The 23,828-nt window shown below is 36.9% G+C and overlaps 1 protein-coding gene across 2 annotated transcripts in view; it reads left to right on the forward strand.

The window, feature by feature from the left end:
* LOC149076766 (glutamate receptor ionotropic, kainate 3-like) overlaps positions 1 to 23,828 on the forward strand; it is a 90,338-nt gene that overhangs the window by 23,263 nt on the left and 43,247 nt on the right. For both annotated transcript variants that reach the window (XM_089244427.1, XM_089244428.1), the window contains exons 2-7: positions 6,867 to 7,025; positions 12,292 to 12,561; positions 13,148 to 13,332; positions 15,610 to 15,663; positions 15,767 to 15,931; positions 22,714 to 22,860. In XM_089244427.1, the coding sequence (XP_089100553.1) occupies positions 6,867 to 7,025; positions 12,292 to 12,561; positions 13,148 to 13,332; positions 15,610 to 15,663; positions 15,767 to 15,931; positions 22,714 to 22,860 (980 nt within the window). The remainder of the gene's footprint in view (positions 1 to 6,866; positions 7,026 to 12,291; positions 12,562 to 13,147; positions 13,333 to 15,609; positions 15,664 to 15,766; positions 15,932 to 22,713; positions 22,861 to 23,828) is intronic.

Raw genomic sequence — 23,828 nt, forward strand, 5'->3', positions numbered from 1 at the left:
AATAAACACAAATCAATCAAAAAAGAAATGTTTTCTGATTTGTCCGTTTTTGCTCAGGTGTATTGAGAGAGCATTCAGGGGTCGTTCGCAAATCAAACAGCAAAATATTTAAATCTGTAATTCATCAAACAAAGAGGAATCTGTTTTACAAACTAGATCACTGATGTGGTGATATCAAGTGACCATGATTGATGTTTCACTGTTTTGCGTGAAAGGAAAATAATTCTCTCTGTAGAGCAAAATTTTTCTTTTCATGTTAGTAGTAAAAAAAGGAGGGTGTCAAATAACTCTATCACCCTAAGTTTCGAGAAATGCTTGCCGAGTAATGCATAGAAAATCCATGATGTCACATCCGCGTTGGAGCAGGTTCCCTGTGCTCTTGGCAGAGTGACGTTGGGCAAAAGCAGGTATTATCTATAGGTGAGGACACTGGCTCCAATTCCGTACGATTAATGTGATCGGATTTTGTTTCGCATTCTATACCAAAAATATGTGTCGTATATGTATTGTTTTTTCGAAACTATATTAAATCGGAAGCGAGGAAGAATTCTATGTTCACATAATTTTATGGGGTTTTTATGCGACGCTCTGTAATGCAAAATGAATTACGCTAAACTCGTCGTCGTCGGAACCATACAATGAAAAAGTAGGAAAAGGTTCTGGAACGAGAAAATTTTTGATGTGATATATAAAAAAAATTAGAGCTCTAGAAATAAGTTTTCTAAGACGAGAAAAAGAAGTTAAAATGGGGTTTAAACGGTGTCTATATACTGTATACATGTTTCATTTGAAGTAAGCTTACAAATATCAGATAAGAACTGAATGATTATTTCTTCTACGCAAAACTACAGAAGACGAATCAAACTGTTCGGGCTAGAAAAAATCCAAAGACGAAATAGAAAAAAAAGTGAATACTTATTAAGTTTGTAAACAAAAGCAACAATTTCAATCCGAATTTTAGATTCCAGAAGATGTGGTTACAGTTGGGGGAGAAAGATGCATGCAAAGAAAAAAAATAACCAATTTATATAAAAAAAATTGTGTTCAGGTTCCTTTGTTATTTGTTGGCGTGGCGATTTGCCAGAGGATTTTGGTCGCCGGATGAAAAATGACCGAATGATGATGTAGCTCCGCGCAAGAGTAATTTTTATCATTCTTGGTCTAACGTTATTCAATTTGAAAGTTTGAATTTCTCTCGTTAATAACGGTTTTTTTAAGAAGAAAGCAAAATTCTGCAGAAAATGGTAGATTCCATCGGAACATCTGATGGTAATGCCTTAACTCTTATATATATATATATATATATATATATATATAAAATCGTGAGAGAGTCTTTCTAGAAATTCGACATTTCGTTTGAATGCCTTTTTTTCTCATTTTTCTATGTTGTGACTTTTTGACTAATTCTGCGATGCGGTGACCCTTCATGGTGCATTCAAAATCATGTGAAAGAAAGTGATGCAAAATAAAAAACAAGTACGAAAGAGTTTGATATTTGGGAATAGACCTTTTCTGGATATTATGCGAAAGTGAATCCACAAACATTCAAAATTAACTGAAATAGTTTAAAATAGCACATGAAAGGTATTTTTTCAGTATAATAATTTTTTTACTGAAATATAAACTTTTTAACTTTTTTTTCAGAATTTTTCGTGGAGGGGCGAGCATGCCTTCCTCTCCATCTGCATACGTTTCTGAATCTGAAATGAACTGGCACTGAACTGAGTTCAAGTCTCAACTATTATACCGCGTACTGATACGTACTTGAATCGATCTATTAATGTTCCATAACGGACGAGAATAACTGTGGCTCACCTCTAATTGATATTGTAGTAATAATCACGTGGGTGTAATCTCATGGTAAGATGATGACTCGGAAATCCCAACAAACATGCTTGCCGTGGGTTTCATCTGAGTGGGCGGATAAACCCAGAGGCATTAGTTTGAAAGAGAGATTTGATTCGAATCTCTAGATCGATTCGCTTCTTAGCTTAATTTGGCCATTATGTGTTTCAAGTGTGTTCAGGATTAATATGACTCCAACTCTGTACGTGCACATACTCTATATTCAACTGTACTTCAGCATCTGCTGTGTGATCCTGTTGAGTATCGCGACGGTTACATATCGCGAAAGCCCAATTTGGATCAGCACGACTTAACCTTTATGAGGGAAATCCCGAGTTGTTTTCTTAAGTCAAGTTTCCTTGTCATGATAACATCTTTTCTCTCCCCCCCCCACCCTCTCACTCTCAATTAACTGTCAATGGGCGAAGTCAGACTTTGTTCAAGGTCTGGTAACGGAAAGGAAGAGAGTTGATGTTTTCCTTTTGTCTTCAAGGTAGTATAGGATTAATGCGTATAGCAAAAAAGTAACAGAAAAATATAGTTTTCCCCCTTTCCCTTGTTTTTTTTCCTTGGTTTTGGGGAGGGGCCATAAGCTCTCACCCGATCGAAAAAAATTTCATGAGAATAGGTGGCAATTTCTAAAAGGTTTGAGTGATTTCTACCGTGGCAGTTATAAAATGCGGATCAGGAAAGTTTTAAAAACCGCTTAAGTGGTATTCTACGATTTTCCAACCTCGAATCGTGAATGCAAGATGGCTTTCCTTACACAAAAAGTCTCGTCACAGCAGAGTTACAGTACAAAAACTTTTATCCTGACATATCTGCTCATATGTCAATTTCTTCCAATTTGAAAGATAAAATGTCTTGTTTTTATACTATACAAAGATATTATCATATTAATCATACTCACGTCATTATAGAAAGATTTCCTCAGTGTTTTTTATATTTCCACTAACCCCCTTAAAGCTCATGGGCGTGGTAGCCTAAGTCGATAAGATGCTCGCCTAAAGCACCAGAGGATGTTTAGAGGTGTCGCGAGTTCGATACTTGGTTCATCCTGGTCGGAAACTTTCCTGGCACAGGTGTGCAACAGGAACGGCGACATAACCACAGAAAAAGATTACTACCACAGGGAGTCCCACATCGAGAGGTTAGCGCACGTAAGTATAAAAAAGGCTGAAAAATCAGAGACACAACATTAGATACGCACTCAGACTGTTAGGTACACACACACTCACACTTCTGTCACAACTCACTCACTAGTAAATTGTCTGTGTGTACTTTACCTTCTTTCCTCAATTCCACGCACGCACCTTGGCAGGCTAAAGAATGGTGTTTGTATTTCTTCCATAGAACGTCCGACGTAATATTACATCAAAAACATTGGGCGGGTTGACGGGGAGATCAGCTCACATTCGTACCTCGAAGTTGGAAATCACAGAAAAATAACTTCAGCTGGACTACCACAGTGGCACTGGTCGGTTTCGAACCAGGGATCTCGCGATGCGAGTCCGTCGCTATGGCCACTCGACCACCACAGCAGCTGATATGTAGTCCGAATTCATTTTGAATAACTTGAAGGAATTTATTGCCCTTATATAGTGAAATTTTGCGTAAGAAAGAGGATTTTCAATGCTCTTCGTTCTACAATTTTGATCATAATATGTTACTTATCGTTTTCGTACACTTGTAGAATGCACTAAATCGAATCCAACGACACCTCACACGATGTGATGTCGAGTCTGCGTCCAGAGCTACACTAATTTTTAGCAATATAAGGCACCTCGACTTTGGTGTATCAGATTGGCAGCCCTATTACATCAACTGACGATGATATCACAATAAATATTTCTTACATGATTTCTTTCGAACGCGGTTATTATTAATTTCTGTATCATTTATAGCTTTCAATGTTTTCGTGATAAACACTGTTTAGTGACACCCACAAATTGAACATGGCACCCTGTTTCAAAGTCTAAGACGTATTATACGCTAAAAATCTTTTGTAGCATTATATCGATTCTTGGATTCAGTAAATTATTGGCATAAAATAAATTAAGAAGTCTGTAACATGAGGTCTGAATCTGATTGAACAACGAATACGAATATCACTACTTATTACAAACCTTATATTCGTAAGTTCATTTGCAAATTTCAATATTCTTAAATACAGTCGGTGCCGCTCATTAGAATCACGAATATCACGATATCACGATAATCACGTTTGTAGTTATCGGGACTTAGGATGTTATAATATTTTTTTCCATGGAGTTTATTTCGCGAATATTTTAATCAAACTTACTTATATTCACCGTAAGTTATTATTATCAGGCTACAAGAGTATGTAGGAGGCTAGAAGGGGATCTGCCCTGCTCCCTCCTTTGTTGACACGTATTTCCGTACTTAATCCGTTCCATGTCGTAATGGGTCCGTAGTATTTGCTGTGGCCCCCCATGAACGTACGGAGCTGTTTTTGAAATGGTCTTCCCATATTGAAGGGAAATGTAAACCCCGCTTCCCTTCAGTTCTTGATCAGTTTCTTTCAGTTGTTCAGATAAGATTTCTTTTTCCGAGATACTTTTCCGAGAGATGTATGAAACATATTGCACATTAAAAAAATTTGCAATTTGTGATATGTATATATATATATATATATATATATATATATATATTTCAAAGCTGCTTCACAATGGTTAAATAACAAAAATGTTGGATTTTAACCCAAAGGAAAGAAAGTAAAGTTTTAGAATCGGTTTGAAAAAAATTAAACAATTGAAAGTTTTCACAATCCGTGGGGAAAGAAAACCAGTTGCCAGTTTTAGTTACATCAGTTTACCATACGTTCCGTTCAACGAAGTAGGATGTATGGTACTTGCAAACGGGATGGTTTTGGATATAGTTATTAATTGTTTTCAGAAACCCCGAGCCCCGGTGTGATCACATTAAGTGGCGTGGACTGTGTCAATATTCAATCCTCATTTTGCTTATCACTTAAAAATAGAAATGCATTTTATAAAAATACGAACATAAAATAATTTTCTTAAAGGTTCACGAGAAATAAAAGGCATTTTTGGAAGGGCGCACAAATGAAAAGGAGGACATCAAAAGACACGTTCTCCACATCTGGCTTTTAGTATTGAAGTTTAACTCATAGCGTATGATTTCACGAAATTCATCCGCAAAACACAAATTGAAAAGAAAGGGGGTGGGGGAGAAAAAAAGCGATGTGGAGAAGACATTTTGCTATTTCGGAAAAAGGATTTCTCTTAATGTTTCAACTTTCGACAAAGAAGAAGACATTCCTTGACAGGAGGATTCTCCCGATGAAAATTAAAAGCTTGAGGTATTGGAAAGACGAAACTGAAATGGGAATGAAAACCCTCGAGAGTAAAAATTCATCCCCGCTGTCCTCGAAAGTGTATCCCTTGGACAAATGAACTAGTTTTATTTCTCTCTCGATACTGTTCGAATTGATTGGGCAGACTCCCTCCACTCCCATCTCAAAATAAATCGGAATACTCGTACAGATATAGTTTATATATATATAAAAGATGGATCATAGCGAAGAAACATATTATGTCTCTTCGGCGAATTTCCTTTTTTTGAAATTTTGTTTCAGTTTTGAAATCACGACGGTTCAATGTATCATGTCAACGAAACAGCAATATCCGGGAGATAAATTGTGCGAATCAGGGGTCTTTAACCACTCACACATTGCGGACCAAATTCTAACTTCCCATGAAGTCCGTGGGCTACCACACTAAGTCATACGGCGGTATTCATAATTTTATAAGATGGAATCCATTCATAAGAACTGAATGGGATGTGCAGTGGTTCCTAAACAGATTTGCCAGATTACAAACAAAGGGCCACCGAATAATTGAGAATTGTCATTTGTTCTGAAATATTTTATTTTACAAATTCTGAAATTCATTTTTGATCAATTATTTCCTTCACTAATTCTAAAATTACTTAAAACAATTCTCATTTTATTCTTTTCAGTAATTCCGGAATTATTTCTTTCAGTAATTCTGATAATACTTCGGTAACTAATTCCTGTTTTCTTTGTTTTTCTCTATGTGAGTGGTAACACTATCCCTCTTTCTTCCCCCACCCTCAGTACACGGCATTGATGTTGCAAAGAATGGTATTCTTAAATTGATGTTTTGGTTTTCTTAATTCAGAGTGGTTTTCCGCGCTGTATTTTTCATATCCTGAAGACGGGAGTCAACTGGGGGGGGGGGGGGGGGGGTGGCAGGTGGGTCTGGTGCCCCGGGTGCCAACATTACAATGGGCGCCAAAATGAGTACTTCTCCTAGCTGATTAAGCATTTAGTTGTGGCCCTGTCCTGGAGCAAGTGGCACTGTAGTTAAAATAGTATCGGCTGTCCTGCTTGTAACTTGGGTTCTTGTATTCTGAGAGTTTCGACGGCAATTGTTCAAAGCTTGTTTAACATGTGTGTGGGAGGGGGGGGGGAACACACACATACCTACCCCTGTTAATAAAAAGATATAATATGTTTCACAGTGGAAAAAAATTCCTCCCAAAAAAATATATATTAATTACGGAATCCTGAAAAGGAGGACAAAATGGCGAATTTTGTAAAACTTAGGGCGAAACTCGAAATGACATCAAAAAGGAGGGCGTCTGCTAACCCTAAACACTACCGCACAGCGACCGTTAGATAGACATTATTATTTTATTTAGGCATCTTTACTTTAGACATCAATGGACATTTTATTTGTTCAAAGCGGTGACAAAATATATTCGCTTCTACTGTAAAAAATTTAGTAGAGTGGAGCCTGGACCTTGCACAATCAACTGCCAAGTGCCGACCTATATCCGGTCGAGAGCGTATGTATTGCGTTGAAGAAAAATAAATCAAATGACTCCTATTGGTGAGGCTGAAATTAAGGGCTCAGAAATATTAAATGACCTAAAAAAAATTCATATGAAAAGTTTTGGCCAAGTTTTTACTTTATACGTTTGGGTTTTTTATGCTACGATTGTGTTTTTTGCAGTTGGTCTCTTTGAGGAAAGTGGTCAAGACGAGCAAGAAATCAATCTCCGCCACGCAGTAGATAAAGTAAACGGGAACAGAACTCTTATACAGCGGTTGAGGCTGTCAGCCAGCATCGTCCGTTTAGTGCCACAAGACGTTTTTCATACAAGAAAGAAATGTAAGTTACGCTCTTTTTTGAAAGTGACTCGTTTTTTATTTTCTAGATTCAACACAGGTTCGTCGATCAATCACAAGGAAAAGAAAAAACCAGTTGTACGTGACAATATATTTGATACGAAGATGAATGAATGCCACTTTTGTTGGTGCGAGTACCTGTATGACCAACTAACGCCCCAGTGGCGTGGGAATAAGATGCTTGTCTACCACCGTGAAGGTCACGGTCCCAGGGGTTCAAACCCGAGAATAATATAGATAACATATTTTTCCTAATGAGCTTGAAGGACCACCGATAGATGGTGCCTTTATTTTCATCACTTAATGGTAGTAAATTACAATATAGCCATATGACTCGAGTTGATGTTTGATGAAGTTGTACACTGAAGTGCCAAAAGTCAATGGGTTGAAAAGCAAATTTGAAAAACACAAAAATCAAAATTGAAAATCACTAGACATACATGCTTTTTTCGTGTATGTCTAGTGATTTTTAATTTTGGTTTTTGTATTTTCTCAAATTTGCTTTCCTTCCTCATGTATTGGACTTCCAAAGCTTGTTTTTGCCAAAAATGTCGGAGGAATGGATGGTAGTTTTAGCCATTTTATGGCTTGCCATCATCAGAAACATTTTTGCTTGTCTGGAGCAATGTCGGAGGTTCCCCCTTGAGAGAACGACCTTTATTTCTATAATTATACGAATCTTTATTTGTATAATTTCAAGTTATGCGCATACAGCTGTCTTGGGTGCCATACTCTGGTTTCGGAAAAAAACAAAATTTTACTTTACAGAAAACAAATTAATTATATAAACTGGAAAGAGAGAAAGAAAAATATATGTACGATGAATATTTCAAAAATAAATTAACCGAAGAATTCAAAAATGAAAAAAGTCGTACCTACCAATTTCTAGAGCTCTCATCGGGGGGGGGGGGGGAACCCTGACATTGGCGCGTAACACAGAACGTTTCTGAAAGCATTCCTTATATACCCCACATGTACCACAAATTATTCCTCCTATTTTTGTCCGGTCCTCATTTTTTTCCATGACCGGCTTTCCCGTTTATGCATTTTTTCCGGTCGAGAATCATTTTTTCTGTTCATGTGGTTTAGTAGAACATCCCAAGAATGGCTACTAACGGGACCGTGAAAATGTGGCCGCTATCGGAAAGTGGCCATTATTGGGAATAACCGTTTTTATTCTTGGGGGGGGGGAATTATTAAATTGGCGATGTACATACCATGTAAAATGGTAATCCGTTCTGCAACTGATTACAATAACTATACAATTAATTACATTAGAATAATGATTATGCTCATAATATTACATTAATTTATTAATAATTTTATAATTATAATCGATCCATACAGCACTGTCTTAGCATCCTAAAATTTAGGCTCGCAATACTGGGATGTACACAGCAGAAACAACTCGGCGAAAAAAAAACTGATATGGACCAATACGGTGTACCAGCAACCCCAAATAGTTCTCACCCGCGATCAACTAGAGACATGCTCGACCCTTAACGCAAGGGCCAGATGTGGCCCTCGGATTTATGTGATATGGTCTGTGATCTCAACAACAATTTTGTAAGAAATAACCAACAGCCACATTCTCACACACAGAGATCACTTCGGTGACTCCTAGCATCGCAGCACAATTGCAGATCACTTCGGTGGCTTGTGGCACATTTACAGGTCACTTAAGGGTCTCGCGGTGCATTTAGAGATCACTTGAGTGGTCCGCGGCACAACTATAGATCACTTAAGTGCCCTTTTTCCCTCTCCACTGCCACCAATAAACCCATCTAGCATTTGTACTCACCAAAAGAAAGCATACATAATATTTTCCCCCCATAGAGATTGGGGGGGGGGACTCCCTTGAAAATCAGCTTTAAAAATTATTGTTCGTAAAGCGATATGCGTATTTTTTTTCCGACTCCATGTCGAAAGTGGCTTTTGTTGAGAAATCGTCGTTGTCATGTTAAGTCTATGGGATGCGTTCGGTTTCAACAACATGTGGCCGTTAGAGGAGGTTTTATTGTATTTTCACCGATCAGAGCTGTTGTGAAAAATTGAAAGAACAGAGCTCTAGACGAGAGTTTCCCAAATGTTTTTCGTTCCACTAAGCCCTTCTTCACAACTTTTTCTTATGGCCCCCCCCCTTCCCCCACTGAAGCCAACTCATAGGATACTTCTATCGGTACATAGGATACTATATCGGTAACTTCTACTGCCCCCTAAATCATCCCCAGGAGGCGATACTGCCGACTTTGAGGAAACTGCTCTATATCACGGCGTAGCCTCCCGAAATCTTATCTAAGGCTGTTGTGAAAGTCTACATTCTTCCAAAACATAATTTTATTAATTTATATCATTTACTGAATCAAAGTTCCAGTAGGGCTCAAATTACATTAATTTTTTTTTCGATTGCTATTTTTAAGTCCTTTTATGCATCTTAAATGCCTTCTGATTAAAGCGTGGCGTCGATTATCGCGTATTCCACCGCTTTGGCATTTTTGCGTGCTATTAATTGGAAATCCATTCCACCAATCGATGAATCGCTCAAAATAGAAGTCATTTCATATTCAAGAGCCCTTGGTATGCACGCAATCCGCATCCGACGGATCTTTTTCACAAACATTTCACTGCTTGAATGCATTTCTTTCGCATGAAAACGACGAGCAATTATTGGGTAGGAGAAAGGGTAGACTCTCTTTTCTTATACATATCAAAAATGCCCAAACGATTATGTATAAGAATGATATGTTTGAAAAAAAAAAGTTTCGCAATTCAAAAGAATTATGTATGGTGTTTCGTTTGGAACTCTTATAATCGATATCGTGATCGCACATACTTTTTTCTTTAATGGTCAGGTTTTAGTCATCGTCAGACTTCGAGGAATGTTTTCTTAGGCCAGGGTTAAACTACAAAAGTTTTAGAAAAGTTTTTTTTATCAAACTTGAAAATTGAAATGAATAAGCATACCGGTTACAGTCGAGCGAACGTAAACAATACGTCAATTGGTTACTTTTTTCAAGTTTTGTAAAATATATTTTATGAAACATTTATAGTGCAATCCTGGCTTTAGAGACTTATATTAAGTTCACTGTCATTTATTTTTGACAGTGAAAGTATATACGGGGGTTTGCTACGTAAATGTTAAAATATTCACGAAACATTATTGTCCAAGATTTTTAGTGACGAGTCGAGATTTTCTTAAGAGTATCTTCTGATTCACATTTGCGTGTTTAGGAATGGAATCGTGTTTTCGGAGGCAAACTCTTTAGCCGACTCGTGTCTCATAAGTGCAACACTGTTTAGAGACACTTATGGGACACTTGAGACGAAAATGTGAGGAATATAAATCTGCAAAGTTGGCATGAGAGTCCCTTCATTGTAGTGGCATCTGCTACAATATGTTAATGCTTAAAAAAGTATGAATCTGGTTTTAAAAGATACCATTAAAAAAACAACGAAGTTGCTTCCTACTAGAAAAGTACATAAAAATTGTGTTTTAAAAAGCATTGGAAAAGTAGAAAAAGTAGAAACTACGCATACGCTGCATTTTTGCGACCAAGTACTGCAGTGAGGAACAAAATCGAAAATATTTATGTGCTAAGTGTGACCTTTAAACAGTAACGTTTATCTTTCACATCATAGACTGTATCTACGAATATTTTCTATTTGTTTGTCTGAGTAATGTACATTGAGGTATTAGGGTTGATCAAATAAAACCAATTCGAGCGAATATAATTGCCCCTTTATAGGCCGGTCGATGTCTTGAAGTGACTGGAAGCAATAAACAAATCCCATGCAGATGCCTGTATTCGCAAGATTGATCCCATTGCACTATATGAGAACGTCAATTAACACCGATCTTCCGTTAATGGTTTCCCGCAGCAACAGAAGACGACAAAATTTCCCGATTTGAATATGATCTCACGTGTCTTGCCGAATCTGCGCAGTCCAGTTGTTTACTTTTTTTTCGCGCCACTCACTCTGTTTTGTTTTTTTTACTCTCTCCCCCTCCTTTCCAATGTTAACATGGATGCTGGAAATTTTTAATAATTGTCGCTCATGGGATGTGATGGTAAGTAGTAATCAATTAAATATATAAAGTGCTTAATTATTTATTTACTTATTTACAACAAGAATGCATTCTAACAGTTTGTAGCAGATGTCTCATTAAGTACGAAGATTTAATAAATTTTCTCAAAAAAATTAATTTTTGAATATTTTCTTAAGATTATTTAACGAACGCACTCCCCTGCATTGAGTGCAGTCGTGAACTTAGTAGCGTATAAAGACCGCTTTTTCAGTGGACGACGTCAGATACTCTTTGTAGTCGGTCTTAATGTCGGCTGTTGCCACTGGCAGTGGTTGACCGGCCTTAAGTGCCATTGACGATATATCTCGCCTTTTTTTAAAAGGCTGTCATTTTATATTGATTTCTCAATGTGGAACGCTTTTCTCTATAACCCCCCCCCCTCTGCAATCGGAAGAAAGGCTACGTTATTAAAAAATATATGGCATTTTGAAGGTGACATCTGCCATGTCGGTCAAAGAGTTAACTCTTTAAATGCCTGCCCTTCCCTCCGGAGCTGATTATTTTTTCATAGTTAATGACACTTATTGAAAGCCGGAAAAAAAAGAATTTTAAAAAATTTATTTTGACCTGTACTGTTTATACAGGGTCTTATTGCAGAGTGGCAAAGACTCAAAAATCGCACATAAAATAAATGTACTGAAGTTACATCACTTTCCAAATAAATAACCACCTTCTTTTTGATTCAAACTACAGTTTAAAAAAATTGGATTACAAACTTCAAGGTAAAAAAACAAAACAAATGCAAACAAAAAATTTTAACAAATTAGCGAAACCACAGTCACACATGATCGGCAACAAACAGAAAGTTGTCGTTAATTGCGTCAACTACCAGCAAATTTAAAATGTAAAATGGAAATTCTGAATATTATTTTCAAACTGGCTGCAGTAGTGAAAGTTTAAAGGACCCTTTGCACATATACAAAGCTGCGCATTTAATGGTTTCACGGAGAGTCATCTCAGGCATTCAGAAACGCATCAAGAGCATGATCCAATATCGTGTTTTCAAAAACATACAATGCATATACAAGATATACTACTACTACTACACACTATTAATTATAATTTATTTTTCACTTTTTATTAAGCTTTTATAGCGTAAAAGAAATTCCAATATGTAACTATAAATGTTATGCATTACCGACTGTTAAATTTTTCATTCCAGTATGTACAGAACTAGATGACGGTGCCGCAGCCGTTGTGGGGCCCCTTTCTCCGTCCATCGTATCTATGGTCCAATCCACTTGTAGATTCTTGAATGTTCCCCATTTAGATATTTTACCAACCTGGGCGGCCTCCGAGTCGGGTCAGAAGCACAGAGGCGGATTCGGAATCCACCTGCACCCACCAGTAAGTGCCTTGAGCAAAGCCTACGCTGACGTGATCAGATCGAGAGGATGGAAGTCCTTCACAGTCATCTACTACGACGAAAAATGTAAGCATTTCTATCATATTGTGATTAAATGTGTATTACAAAATTTGTGAAGTCAAAAGCCTTTAGGTAAACATACCAAACATTTTGATGAGATCCGGTGAGATTAAACGCTCGTTCGGTGGGCCCGGCTCCCTCACGGACACAGCTTCACCCAATGTGCGCCCCGCGGCTAGTCTCTGTAAGCTTAGCGTTACCCGAAATGGATCATCATGAGATTTATGACGAATTGGTGAATGCATTTCCGACTTGATTTCCTAGCATAATGTTATTAAAAATCGATCGTGTTCTTCATTAACGAATCGCGTACTTGATTTACGAATGCCATCATACGCCATTTATGAATTGAGTACTTCATTTATACGAATTGCGGGCCAGTACTTTTATACGAATAAGCAATGTCCAAACTGTTATCTTTCGATTATACAGAAATTAACAGAAATAACAGTTTAAGAAATAAATTCCAGCAGAGAAAGAAAAGAGGATTATGTTTTTTTTTTTTTTTTGTCGAGAAATAATTGTTGTTGTGGAGAAATTTCTGTGTCGGCAATTCTATTTTTTCTCTATGCAATTATTATTTTCAACGCAGCTCTTCCTCGTTTGCAACATCTGATAATGATGGCTAATGAAGAAGATGTCGAATTGTCATTGCGTCCAATAGAAGAGCAGAAACACACTCACTACAGAAAACTGTTGAAAGACGTCGGACAGAGGGGAGGGACCAACATTGTGCTGGATGTACCGACGAACATGATCGTCACAATATTAAAGCAGGTATATGTTTACAGTGACCACGAGAGCTTATCCATGCTTGTATATGTGTTTATAACTCTAATTATAAATACACAACACGAAAAATGATACAATGAAAAAAAAATTCAAATTATACGATTATGTTTTGACACTGACTTTATTACCCACACTCTCGAACTCTTAAACTTTTTTCGGGAGATCACTTCCCTTTCACTACACAGTTCACATTAAAATTATACTAGCATCATAGTACAGGGTGGGCAAAAAGTCCATAGAAACTTTAAAAATTCATAAAAACCGGAAAATAACCGAAATAAAAAACGGTTCGCAGGGTTAGCATCGCTAGGTCACGGGAATTTTTTTGCCGGAAAAAAAATAATTCAAGAATTGGCCGATAGGTAGCCCTAGTCGAGCGACTTCGATGGAAATATGCAAATGAGACGGTTATAAGAACTTGCGCTCCTGATCCACAATCAGTTCACCATTGTAAACCGTGTATGTGGACTGGTGCTGGTAGCAATCTTTAATTCGGTTTTAGGGAGCCATTGACAATTTGCACAAGTACTACACACAGCAGTATAACAAACCAATTTAATTAATTTTAGTGAAATTTGTTTAATTAGCTAAAATGTCGATTAAAGGTAAAATACGGAGTTCGCCTTGATTTAATGTTATCTTTAAACATATAAAATCATCAAGGAAACAGTTATTTTCCGGATATTATGCTGAGGTAAGCTCGGAAAGAAAAGTCATCACGTCTCCGCCGGGACTCGAACCCAGGCCCTCTTGCATACCGGGCAAGCATGCTACCATCTACACCACTGGAGACACGTGAGTCTGCCTTCCTAATTTCACGCACTGTGTCGTGAGGCGCTGAAGTAGAGGCATTAGTAGCCTCTCTTAACTTCGGGAAATGGCCCCCGGGTGGGACACAGTGCGTGAAATTAGGAAGGCAGATTCACGTGTCTCCAGTGGTGTAGATGGTAGCATGCTTGCCCGGTATGCAAGAGGGCCTGGGTTCGAGTCCCGGCGGAGACGTGATGATTTTTCTTTCCGAGATCACCTCAGCATAATATCCGGAAAATAACTGTTTCCTTGATATCTCTGGCTGAGAAAAAAGCCATCTAAATCCCTCTATATAAAATCATGCTCAGCAAAGTTGAATAGTTCAAACAAAACATGGTTGTAACGTGGAATTACATTTCTCTCAATTTGGTGAAATTTAATAAATCTCTGAATTCAGCTCTCAAAAAAAAGAAAAAAAAGATACCGGCAAGGAATCAACTCTTTCTACATAAAAAAGTTTTGTTCTTTTGTGGCCGTATTTTGTACTGAAATCGCACTAAAAGATGTACTTTCAGAAATTTTCATAGTCTCATTTCAAGATTGTTCAACTTGAATGCACACTGAGGTTGTGAACCTCACTGCTACGGCTTTACCACCCGTTATGGCTTATGTCATTAAACATTAAACCAACGGATCAAGATACACCATTTAAAATCCGAAATATTTTTATTGACATTTAAGTGTGTGGAAAAAAATATCGGGAGGCATAAATTTAGATTTTCATGATACCATATGAATAATGGGCAAAGATTTGGAACCAGTTTTTGGAACAGAATGATCGCGGAACGTTTCGTGAATCAGACTTGAAGCTTGGAGAAAGAAATTCTACATCGATGAGCATTCCAGAACACTAGAGAACCGATGTAAATGCTAACATCACTAATGTGTGAATATCGTACAATTATAATGTTATCCTATATCGGCGGTCCCAGTTTGAAAAGAAAACTCAGAATTCTATGCTTTAAGATATCTGCATTTTTAAAGATTCACTTTGTATGGAACTGAATAGGAATCAACTCGGGTATTACGTAGTAGGGAGTGTATAAGCAGTTGGGGGTGAAGTTGTTGCTGTTTTGCAACACGTAGGGGCGTTTTACATCGTTCTTATGGCGTGCATAACTCGAAAATGCAGTTTTTCCCGAATTGTCTTTCTAACCGGACAGTGGATATGAATGTTGAAAATTAAGTGGCAATTTATTACTACTTCATTAATCGATTTACGGATCCGGTATTGGAGAATGGAAACTTTTGGGTGATTACAACGTTTCCACAGTGAGATTAAAATTTGAATTTATCAAGTTGGATTGCAATAAGTTACAACGCATCAGGGTGGACGAAATTTCTCGGCAATACTAGTGAAAAGGCTTGATATACTGTATGCAAAAGAAATTGTTTATCATTCATCAGAAACATGTGCGATTGGTAATAAATTTAGTATGTTTGCATTTTCAGGCTCACAGCGTCGGTATGATGACAGAATATCACAATTATTTCATAACATCATTGGTGAGTTTATTACGACTTTACTTTTCCCCGCATCTTAGAAAGATATCGAGTGACAAAGGCAAATGATAAATAATAAGCAGGAATATAATGGCTATCGTTTCAGGATCTGCATACAGTGGACCTACAAGATTTCCAGCATGGATTGTCTAACATCACCGGCTTTACATTGGTAAAACCATCTCGTACGTCAGGTGTTTACGTACCTAGGGACTGGTATCTGGGGGACTTGCATTACGGACGGATTGACAAAAGGTTACCCCCCGTCAAGGTAGGGAAAATGTAAGCTATTTTTACTGTATACAGCGAATTTCTCATGTCGTAACATAAAACTTATGAGCAACTTATATCTCCGCTACATTTTTCCCTCTCGAAAAATGTCCGATAGTGATATTAGAATTCATGAAAACATCCCCGAGAAAGAAAAGGAGCATCTATATTCACTGGCGGATTGAATTTTCCGAACAAAAACTCGTTTTCTTTTTCATGTTTATACTTACAAACGTAATCTGGCTTCGACTCGTACCGCGCTTTTAGACCAAGTATTTTCAGTAAGAGAATTTTTACATTTTTCCTCTTCGGTACACGTGGAACATATTTCGCCGAATATCACTGACAAAAAAAAAGAAAAAAATGAAATCGGTGAAGTGCTTTTGTTTCTTCTTTATTCCCCCTTTGAATTTGGATTGAATGCTTGAATATTTAAGTAAAATAGGTATGTGCAGACATTCATAAATTGAAATTTTCGAATTCTGTTTTTTAAACCTAAAATTAAAAAAGAGAGATCAACTCGATGATTGTGCTATGATGGATGACTTTTTTCTTTCTTTATTCATCCATTTAGATATTGGTTGAGAATTTATAAATGGCCTTTTTTGGTGCTCCATCAATTCCATACGCATTCCATTATTGGAAATGACTATGGGTGACCTAAACAAAGGGAAGGGAACGGAGAAAAAGAGGAACGTATTAATCGTCTTGAAAATTTCCAAAAAGGCAGGAACAATAAAAATAATGAAAATCAAAATGTCAAACATAGAAAATAGTTCAAAGTAAGAAACGACTTTCAAAAACCATATCTATGTTAGAAAATTTATACAGAGTGGATGCTATCGACCACCCAATAATTTTACACGCGTGGTTCCTTGTGAAAACTAAGAAACAATAGTTTTCTCTTTTAGAATCGGACGAATATTTCGTGAGTTACAGCGTTTTGAAGTATTGTGACGTATCACTTTTGAACGGTCAGTTTACGTGCGAAACACCCAAGGAAAGTAAATTTATTTTAAACTTTTTTGCAAATGAACTGAAATATTCAATTCCGTTAGAAGCCAATCGTTCGCCTTCTTTCACGATTGGTGCTCTCTTTTCTATTCGTGTACTGTTGAGTGATGTTACAATCTTGTTATTAAGTGTTAATTTCGCCCGCTATATTGCCAAATTTATCACCAGATTCGTAATGCTATTTGAAAGCAATGTTTTCTCAAAATCAACACGTTTTTGCCAACTTGTGGTAATTTACTCTTCCTTACAGTCAAGTCAAATTTTTTGAGGGAAGGTTCAGTGCGTAATCGTTTACTTCGCGATCGTTTTTTGCCCTGTCATTTGAGATGGAACACATGTTTATCAATAAGGCTGGTAAATACTTTTTGAACAATTTTAAAATTTATAGGTATGGCTGTGGTATGGCGAAAAAATTGAGTTTATGTTAAATTAATAATAATCTTGTTCCATTGTTTTGTTAATTACAATTTCTATGCACACATATTTGAGTTGTATTTGTGTATACTGATCTTTTTTTCTATATATAGTCCATTTTTATGTACAAGGTGTCCCATAAATTCGTAATGTTTTTAAAAATTCATAAAAATTGATTCAAGGAATTGCCTTATTTGATTGTGATTTGCGGAAAAGTTATATCTCGTAAACAAGGATTTTTTTAGCATAAAAAAAAATCATTTTTTTCGAGAGAGAGAGGGTGCTGCAAAACGAATCAGAAGGAATTTGACCCGAACCTTTATTTAATCTCTTTCAAATACAAATACAACGCCACAACAGGCAAATTGCCCAACGAGGTGGCTGCATCATGGATCCCCGAGCCCCTACCTACTACTGCTACACCACACCCCCCCCTGCGGAACCCCCCAACGAATCGTTACATGCGGGAATGTGCGTGTACGTGTAGTGCAACCTGACGTAAAATTTTTTGTTTTCTGTGTAATGTTTGTTATGTGTAGTGCTGTCATCTGCCCCCAGTTTTACTAACTATGAGTGAAGTGTTATGGTTGAATTATTTACCGTTGTAGGACTGTTGCTCTCTGTGGCGAGACTTTTTAACGGGGAGATCGGCTCGCATTTGCGCCTTGAAGTTTGGAACCACAGAAAACCAACTTCAGCCGACCACCACTGTGGGGTTCGAACCCGGATCCTCGCATCACGAGTCCGGCACTATAACCACTCGACCACCACAGCGGCATCCTGTCCGAAACGTTTGTAAACTTCAGCCAGGGATCCGTGGTTCAAGTAACACAGTTCCATCAATATCAAAAATAAAAACTTATTGAATCGCCAGTAAAAGGAAAATTCAGAAATGAGCTGTTAGTTATACACCCTACATTTGGTAGGATTCTTATTTGCATATTTCCAGTGATTTGCTTTCGCGCAGTGCTCTCTATCGCCAACAATGTGAACTACTTTTTTATGAAAAAAAATACAACCCTCTTCCTGAGAATAATTTTTCGTTAAAGGAAAGGGTAACTTAACAGGTAAGTTTTCGCGAACCGCAATCAATTTTACCGATCCCTCCAATTTTTAAACCATTTACGAATTTATCGGACTCGATATGTAATAATGTTGTCTTCCTACGTTTTTGTCCACCATTTTGTTTTAAATGGTGGTGAAACATAGTGGTTAAAAAATAAGTGCATGCAACTTGACTATAGTAATTGAAGCGTGAGCTGATGACAGATTAGGGAAATCTTCAAAAATGTTTATTATGTGAAATTACGGAAACAAAACAGTAATAAATTGAGCTTTAGGTTAAGTACACAAATTACTTAAAAATATTTGTTTGTTTTTATGTTGAATATAGAAACTTCATAAAAACTTGTTGTCTAGTCCAAGGGTTCTCAAACATTTTCCACTCGTGGTGCTTCTTACCCTAATCAACGTTTATCCGCGGCTCCCCAAAACAGCTCAACAAACAATTTCTACCGAAAACCTTTGTTGGGTCGCCACTCTGCAGCACCTAGTGCGAGTGTGTCTGGTTTTTCCTGGGCGCTCAGTGTAAGAACCCCTGTTCTAGCCCCTTCTCTGTGGCATTTATTTTAGAAAATCAAAAACTATATTTTTGGGGTCGTTCAAGTATTACGTCAGCATCGGAGGGGGTTTCAGATTTGCTGACTTTTGGTGACAAGGAGGGACGGGGTTTGAAGGTTGCTTACGTCATCAACCACCCCTTTTTGAAGATATGAAATATTCTAAGCTGCTGACGAAATTTTGCTGACGGGGGGAGGGGGGGGGGGTCAAAAATGGCTGAAAATCTGCTTACGTAATACTTGAATGGCCCCTTTTCCAATGAATTTACTTTTAAACAAAAAATAAATTTCTTTCTATTAAATTGAATTGCATTTTGTCCTAGTTTAAAAATTTAATACGTAATGGAAAAGAGACACAGGTAAGAGTTAAGTTCGATGCTATTGGAATCCGTGTTGCATGTCTGGAATATGTACGGATGTATTTGGAAGAACAAAAACGGAGTCTTCCTGTATTTCAAAGTGTAGCTGAAACATTCATTTGGAAGTAAAACAAACGACATAAAAACTTTGAAAAAAAAAGGTGGGCATGTCCTAATCGCCTTTTCTTCGATTTTTCCTTTACTTTAAGGATGGTTCTTTCTTTATTTCTTTCCTTCTGATTCTTTGGCGTCTATTTGATCGTAAAAAGCTCAAAAGTAATCCCTCAACTATTCCCACATAACAGTGTGCGAACTATGTTAATGAGATGGTAACGACCGTCCGAAGAGATTTAGCAAATTCTTTGCGCTGCCGCCGAATTAATCTTTCGAAATCAAAGCTATCGATCGTCAAATAGAAAAAAAAGGAGTAAAAGAAAATAAAAGAAGTAATTTTTCTCCGTTGGAGAAAGATCGAGCTTTAAAAGTAGCCTAATCGATTTCCAGCGCGATCCTCATCACTGCTACAGAACGGGGGGGGGGGGGCAAAAAATGTGGAGGAAGATTTAATGCATCGAACAAAGTATCTCCACCAGCTGTTGACTCAATGTTCGGAACATTTGATTAGATGCATGTCCACTTTTCGACAAAGATATCGTTTTTGATCTTTCCTACTTCGTCTCAAGTTAGTGAAAGTTTGTCACACGATTTCCTTATGGGACTTTTATCGATGTACAAAAAATAGACCGTCAACAATTCCTCGCCACGCAATTTACCGATAGGAAAATTCATCGACAACAGTTCGTCACCAGTGATCGAGTGATTGAGCAAGGGCGTAAATATATGAGCTATTGAGCGGCTGAATGAGTAAGTGAATGAGGTAGCGAAAAAACTAGTGAGTGGCCGCATCGAGTGAGTATATATGCAATTTTAGTTACGAAAAAGGTGAGCTGAGACGGAATTGTTTTGTTTTCGTACAACCTACATCTACTATCAAACCGAAAGTTAGAATACGAGAAAATCAGAAGAATATACGGGGTTAGCACAAATAAACGACACGATTTTAAAAATTTTCGAAGTTATTGCACATAATATAATCTATGATACATAGAAATAAAGAAAAAACATTCAAAGCTTTTTCGCACTCGCTCAATAGATGACAGCATTTCTGTAGAACTCAGTGTGTGAAATTAGAAATAGCGGCAATGAGAGAAAAGAAGTTTTTTGTTTATTAGAATATGCAAGGGTTGTTTCGGCTACTTCCGTGCAGCGTGCAGTTAGAAATTTGTTACTGAAACAAACAAAAGAATGGTTCAGTCTACTTCAGTTATTGCGTTCTACGCTGAAGTGCTGTCATCTACTGAGCAATTTTGAAAAGAAAAACTTAGAACATTTTTCTTTATTTTTATGTATCACATATCTATATTATGCGTAATAGTTTTCAAAATATAAATTTTTGAAATCGTGTCATTCATTTGTGGAAACTTTTAATAGGCTGTTGCTACCAAATCGCACAAAGAGTTAGTAAACATTCCTTTCTGAGGATTTTTTTAAAGTAAAATTATATTAATCATGATGATATGTTCATGATGACGAAAAAACAAATTCATCAAGAGGTCATTGGGAATCTATATTGATGAACACGGAGTATTCAGTGAATAACTGCTATACAATTACAAAATGACAGAACAAAAAAGCTGTGAATGGAGGCAAACAAAGACATGAAATTAATTCATCATCCATACAATGAAAAAATGTTCGATGAAATCTTTAATAATAATAGTACAAATACTAAATAGCATTTCGCATACGTGCTCACATGCATAGAAATGAGTGAAGAATACAAAATGGCAGCGTTTGTGGTGCGAGAATTGGTTGGTGACTTGGACAGAGAGAGTTGCAGGCAAACTGCAGAAAGGACACTTCCCGCTGAAATATAGGGCTATGACTGATAGAGCTCTGTTTTCTTTTTTCAAAAATGTTCGTTGATGTTAGCTATTGAGAAAAGATCATTTTTCAATCGTATTTTCAGTATCGGTATGAAAGGAGATCAAATAATATTATGTGGCAGTTATAAAAATTCAGAGTAAGATGAGTGAAATGGTTTTTTCTTCACTGTTTTGTATGTATTAAGGGAATATTCAGAATGCTATTGATCTATTTGATGTCCTTGATAAATTAAAGGGAAGAGACTGAATGTTGTTTAGTAAGTAGGAGAATCAATTTATTTGAAGTATTGATACCGCAATGAGAGTATGTTTAGTTACCGGTAAAAAAGTTCACACAAATGAGGCTGTTATTGTCAAAAAAGGAACATTTGACTTGTGCCATATTTACGGTAGAAGAAAATAAACGTATTCTTCCGGAATATTTGTGCTTCATGAAAACATAAACTAGCCCAATAGTATCATATAAAAATGGTAGAAGAATATTTAAATACTCTCTCATTTAAATCAACATTTAAGAGAATCATCTACACATTTGATTATTGGAAATGTTCCATTTTAAAATAAAATTAATTGAAATGTTAAATTTTGATCAAAAATTGAACTTGTAAAATATAAAAAATTGGAAATTTCTACGTCACATTTTGATTCCAGAAAGTTTTTACCAGTCTAGGAAGGTATCTTGACTACCCTCTCATCATTAACATAAGAAATACGATTATTCTACAGTGGAACCTCCCATAACGGACGCTTCCGTCAGCGGGCACTTCCCCTCCACTGACGAACACTTTCTGAATTCATTCGATATAGAATTCGATGCATTTTACTATCCATTAACAGACACGCCTCGTTAGCGGACAAAATTTTAGGTCCCATGGGTTGTCATTATCGAGAGGTTCGACCAAAACATACCGAAGTGAATGAACGAGGTGGATAGGTTCCGTTTTGGTAGAAACGACTAACTTTACATTGTAATTCTTACCAAAAATATTGCCATTGGAATAGAATCTTTTCCATAATCCGATAGAGTTCACCCCGAAGATTCAGAAATCATTGAAAAATGGATTTCCAAAAACAAAAAATTGGGATTTTACCTTTTGAAAATAAGCTCCTGGAATGACAGAGATGAGTAATCACTAAATAGTGATTGGATTGCTTTTTTTCTGGGTTTGGAAGCGTTTCTAACGTATTTTTGGACGGAAAGTATTATATGCAATGTATGCGTGCATCCTCTAACGTTTTTAAAAGGGTCTGAGGTGCGCGTGTCATGTCTTCGAAGTGCTGCCGTCTAGCATCTGAATTGAAAGTGGCATATATCTGAATATATTTTTTTCCTCGTCTACCTACTCTCTTATGAGAAACATTTTCAAATGACCGGCTCTCCAGAAAAAGTTATTGAGTGTTTCTTTTTTGTGTATGATTCGGTTTTTCCAGACCCAAGTTGCTTTGCTGCACGATGCTGTGAACCTTGTGACTCAGGCACTCGTTCGAATGAATAGACCAGCGCGATTAGATACACTCTCCTGTTCGAGACTACAGCCTTGGAACCAAGGAAAAAATTTGCTCAACTACCTCAAAACCGTAAGACACTCATTCTTGACCTTTTTTTTTCTTTTTCTTGATAAGTTAATGCGAAATAGTTAATATTTCTTTTTTCTGAATTGAAAATGCTTGCATTTTGATTAAACACCACGTCAACTTCGGCTTCCATTTCTAGAATTCACGTTAAACATTGGAATTTATGTTGAACAGTTTTTTTCCATATTTAAATGCTTTTGTAAGCCAATAAATCCGACTAGAATTCAGCCAAATGCACAAAGAAACTAAGGTGATTTTATTATTCTATTTAATTCGTACACTTTTTATCTCAGTATAAAAAGTGAAATTGTGTGACATATAGTCAAAGTCAGTTATAATGAACTCGGTTGTAACGATAACTCGACTTAAACGTCAATGATTGGGAGTCGTGGCTGATTCTCATAACAATAATAGCGAAGAATCCTACGTATAACGTCGATGGAAATGCAACGACCTTCGATATAACGATATAGTTTTTTTTATCACTTTTGCTTCCATTTCTACGGCATTTTTTAAAAAGAAATTCCGGAAAGTAAATCTGATAGCATTGAAAGAATGTTTGTATGTTATTCCATTGATATCTAGCGATGGGAAAAAAATATTTATTACATTTTCGAAGCTTTGACTTATTTTCGATGCTTGCTCACGGGTATGAGCCGTAAACGGGTCAACGCAACAATGTGTCAATATTACACGTTTAAATATAAGCTTACACGTTATTTGGATACGTTTGTAATTGGAAGTATGCCTCTAGGATCAATGGTTCGCCATTAATTTGCGGCGCCAGAAGTTAGCTGTGCAACCTGTATAGTATTTAATTGCATCTGATTATACTTTTCTTACTTGAAAAACCTCGAAAACTCACAATCTCGGTTATACACTGAAGAGTAAAAAAAACTGGTTCACCTGCCTAATATCGTGTAGGACCCCCGCGAGCACGCAGAATTACCGCAACACGACGTGGCATGGAC

Source organism: Pholcus phalangioides, unplaced genomic scaffold, assembly GCF_987345545.1.
Source record: "Pholcus phalangioides strain wild (caught in Gottingen) unplaced genomic scaffold, Ppha-v1.0 ptg000015l_1, whole genome shotgun sequence".
Taxonomy (NCBI): domain Eukaryota; kingdom Metazoa; phylum Arthropoda; class Arachnida; order Araneae; family Pholcidae; genus Pholcus; species Pholcus phalangioides.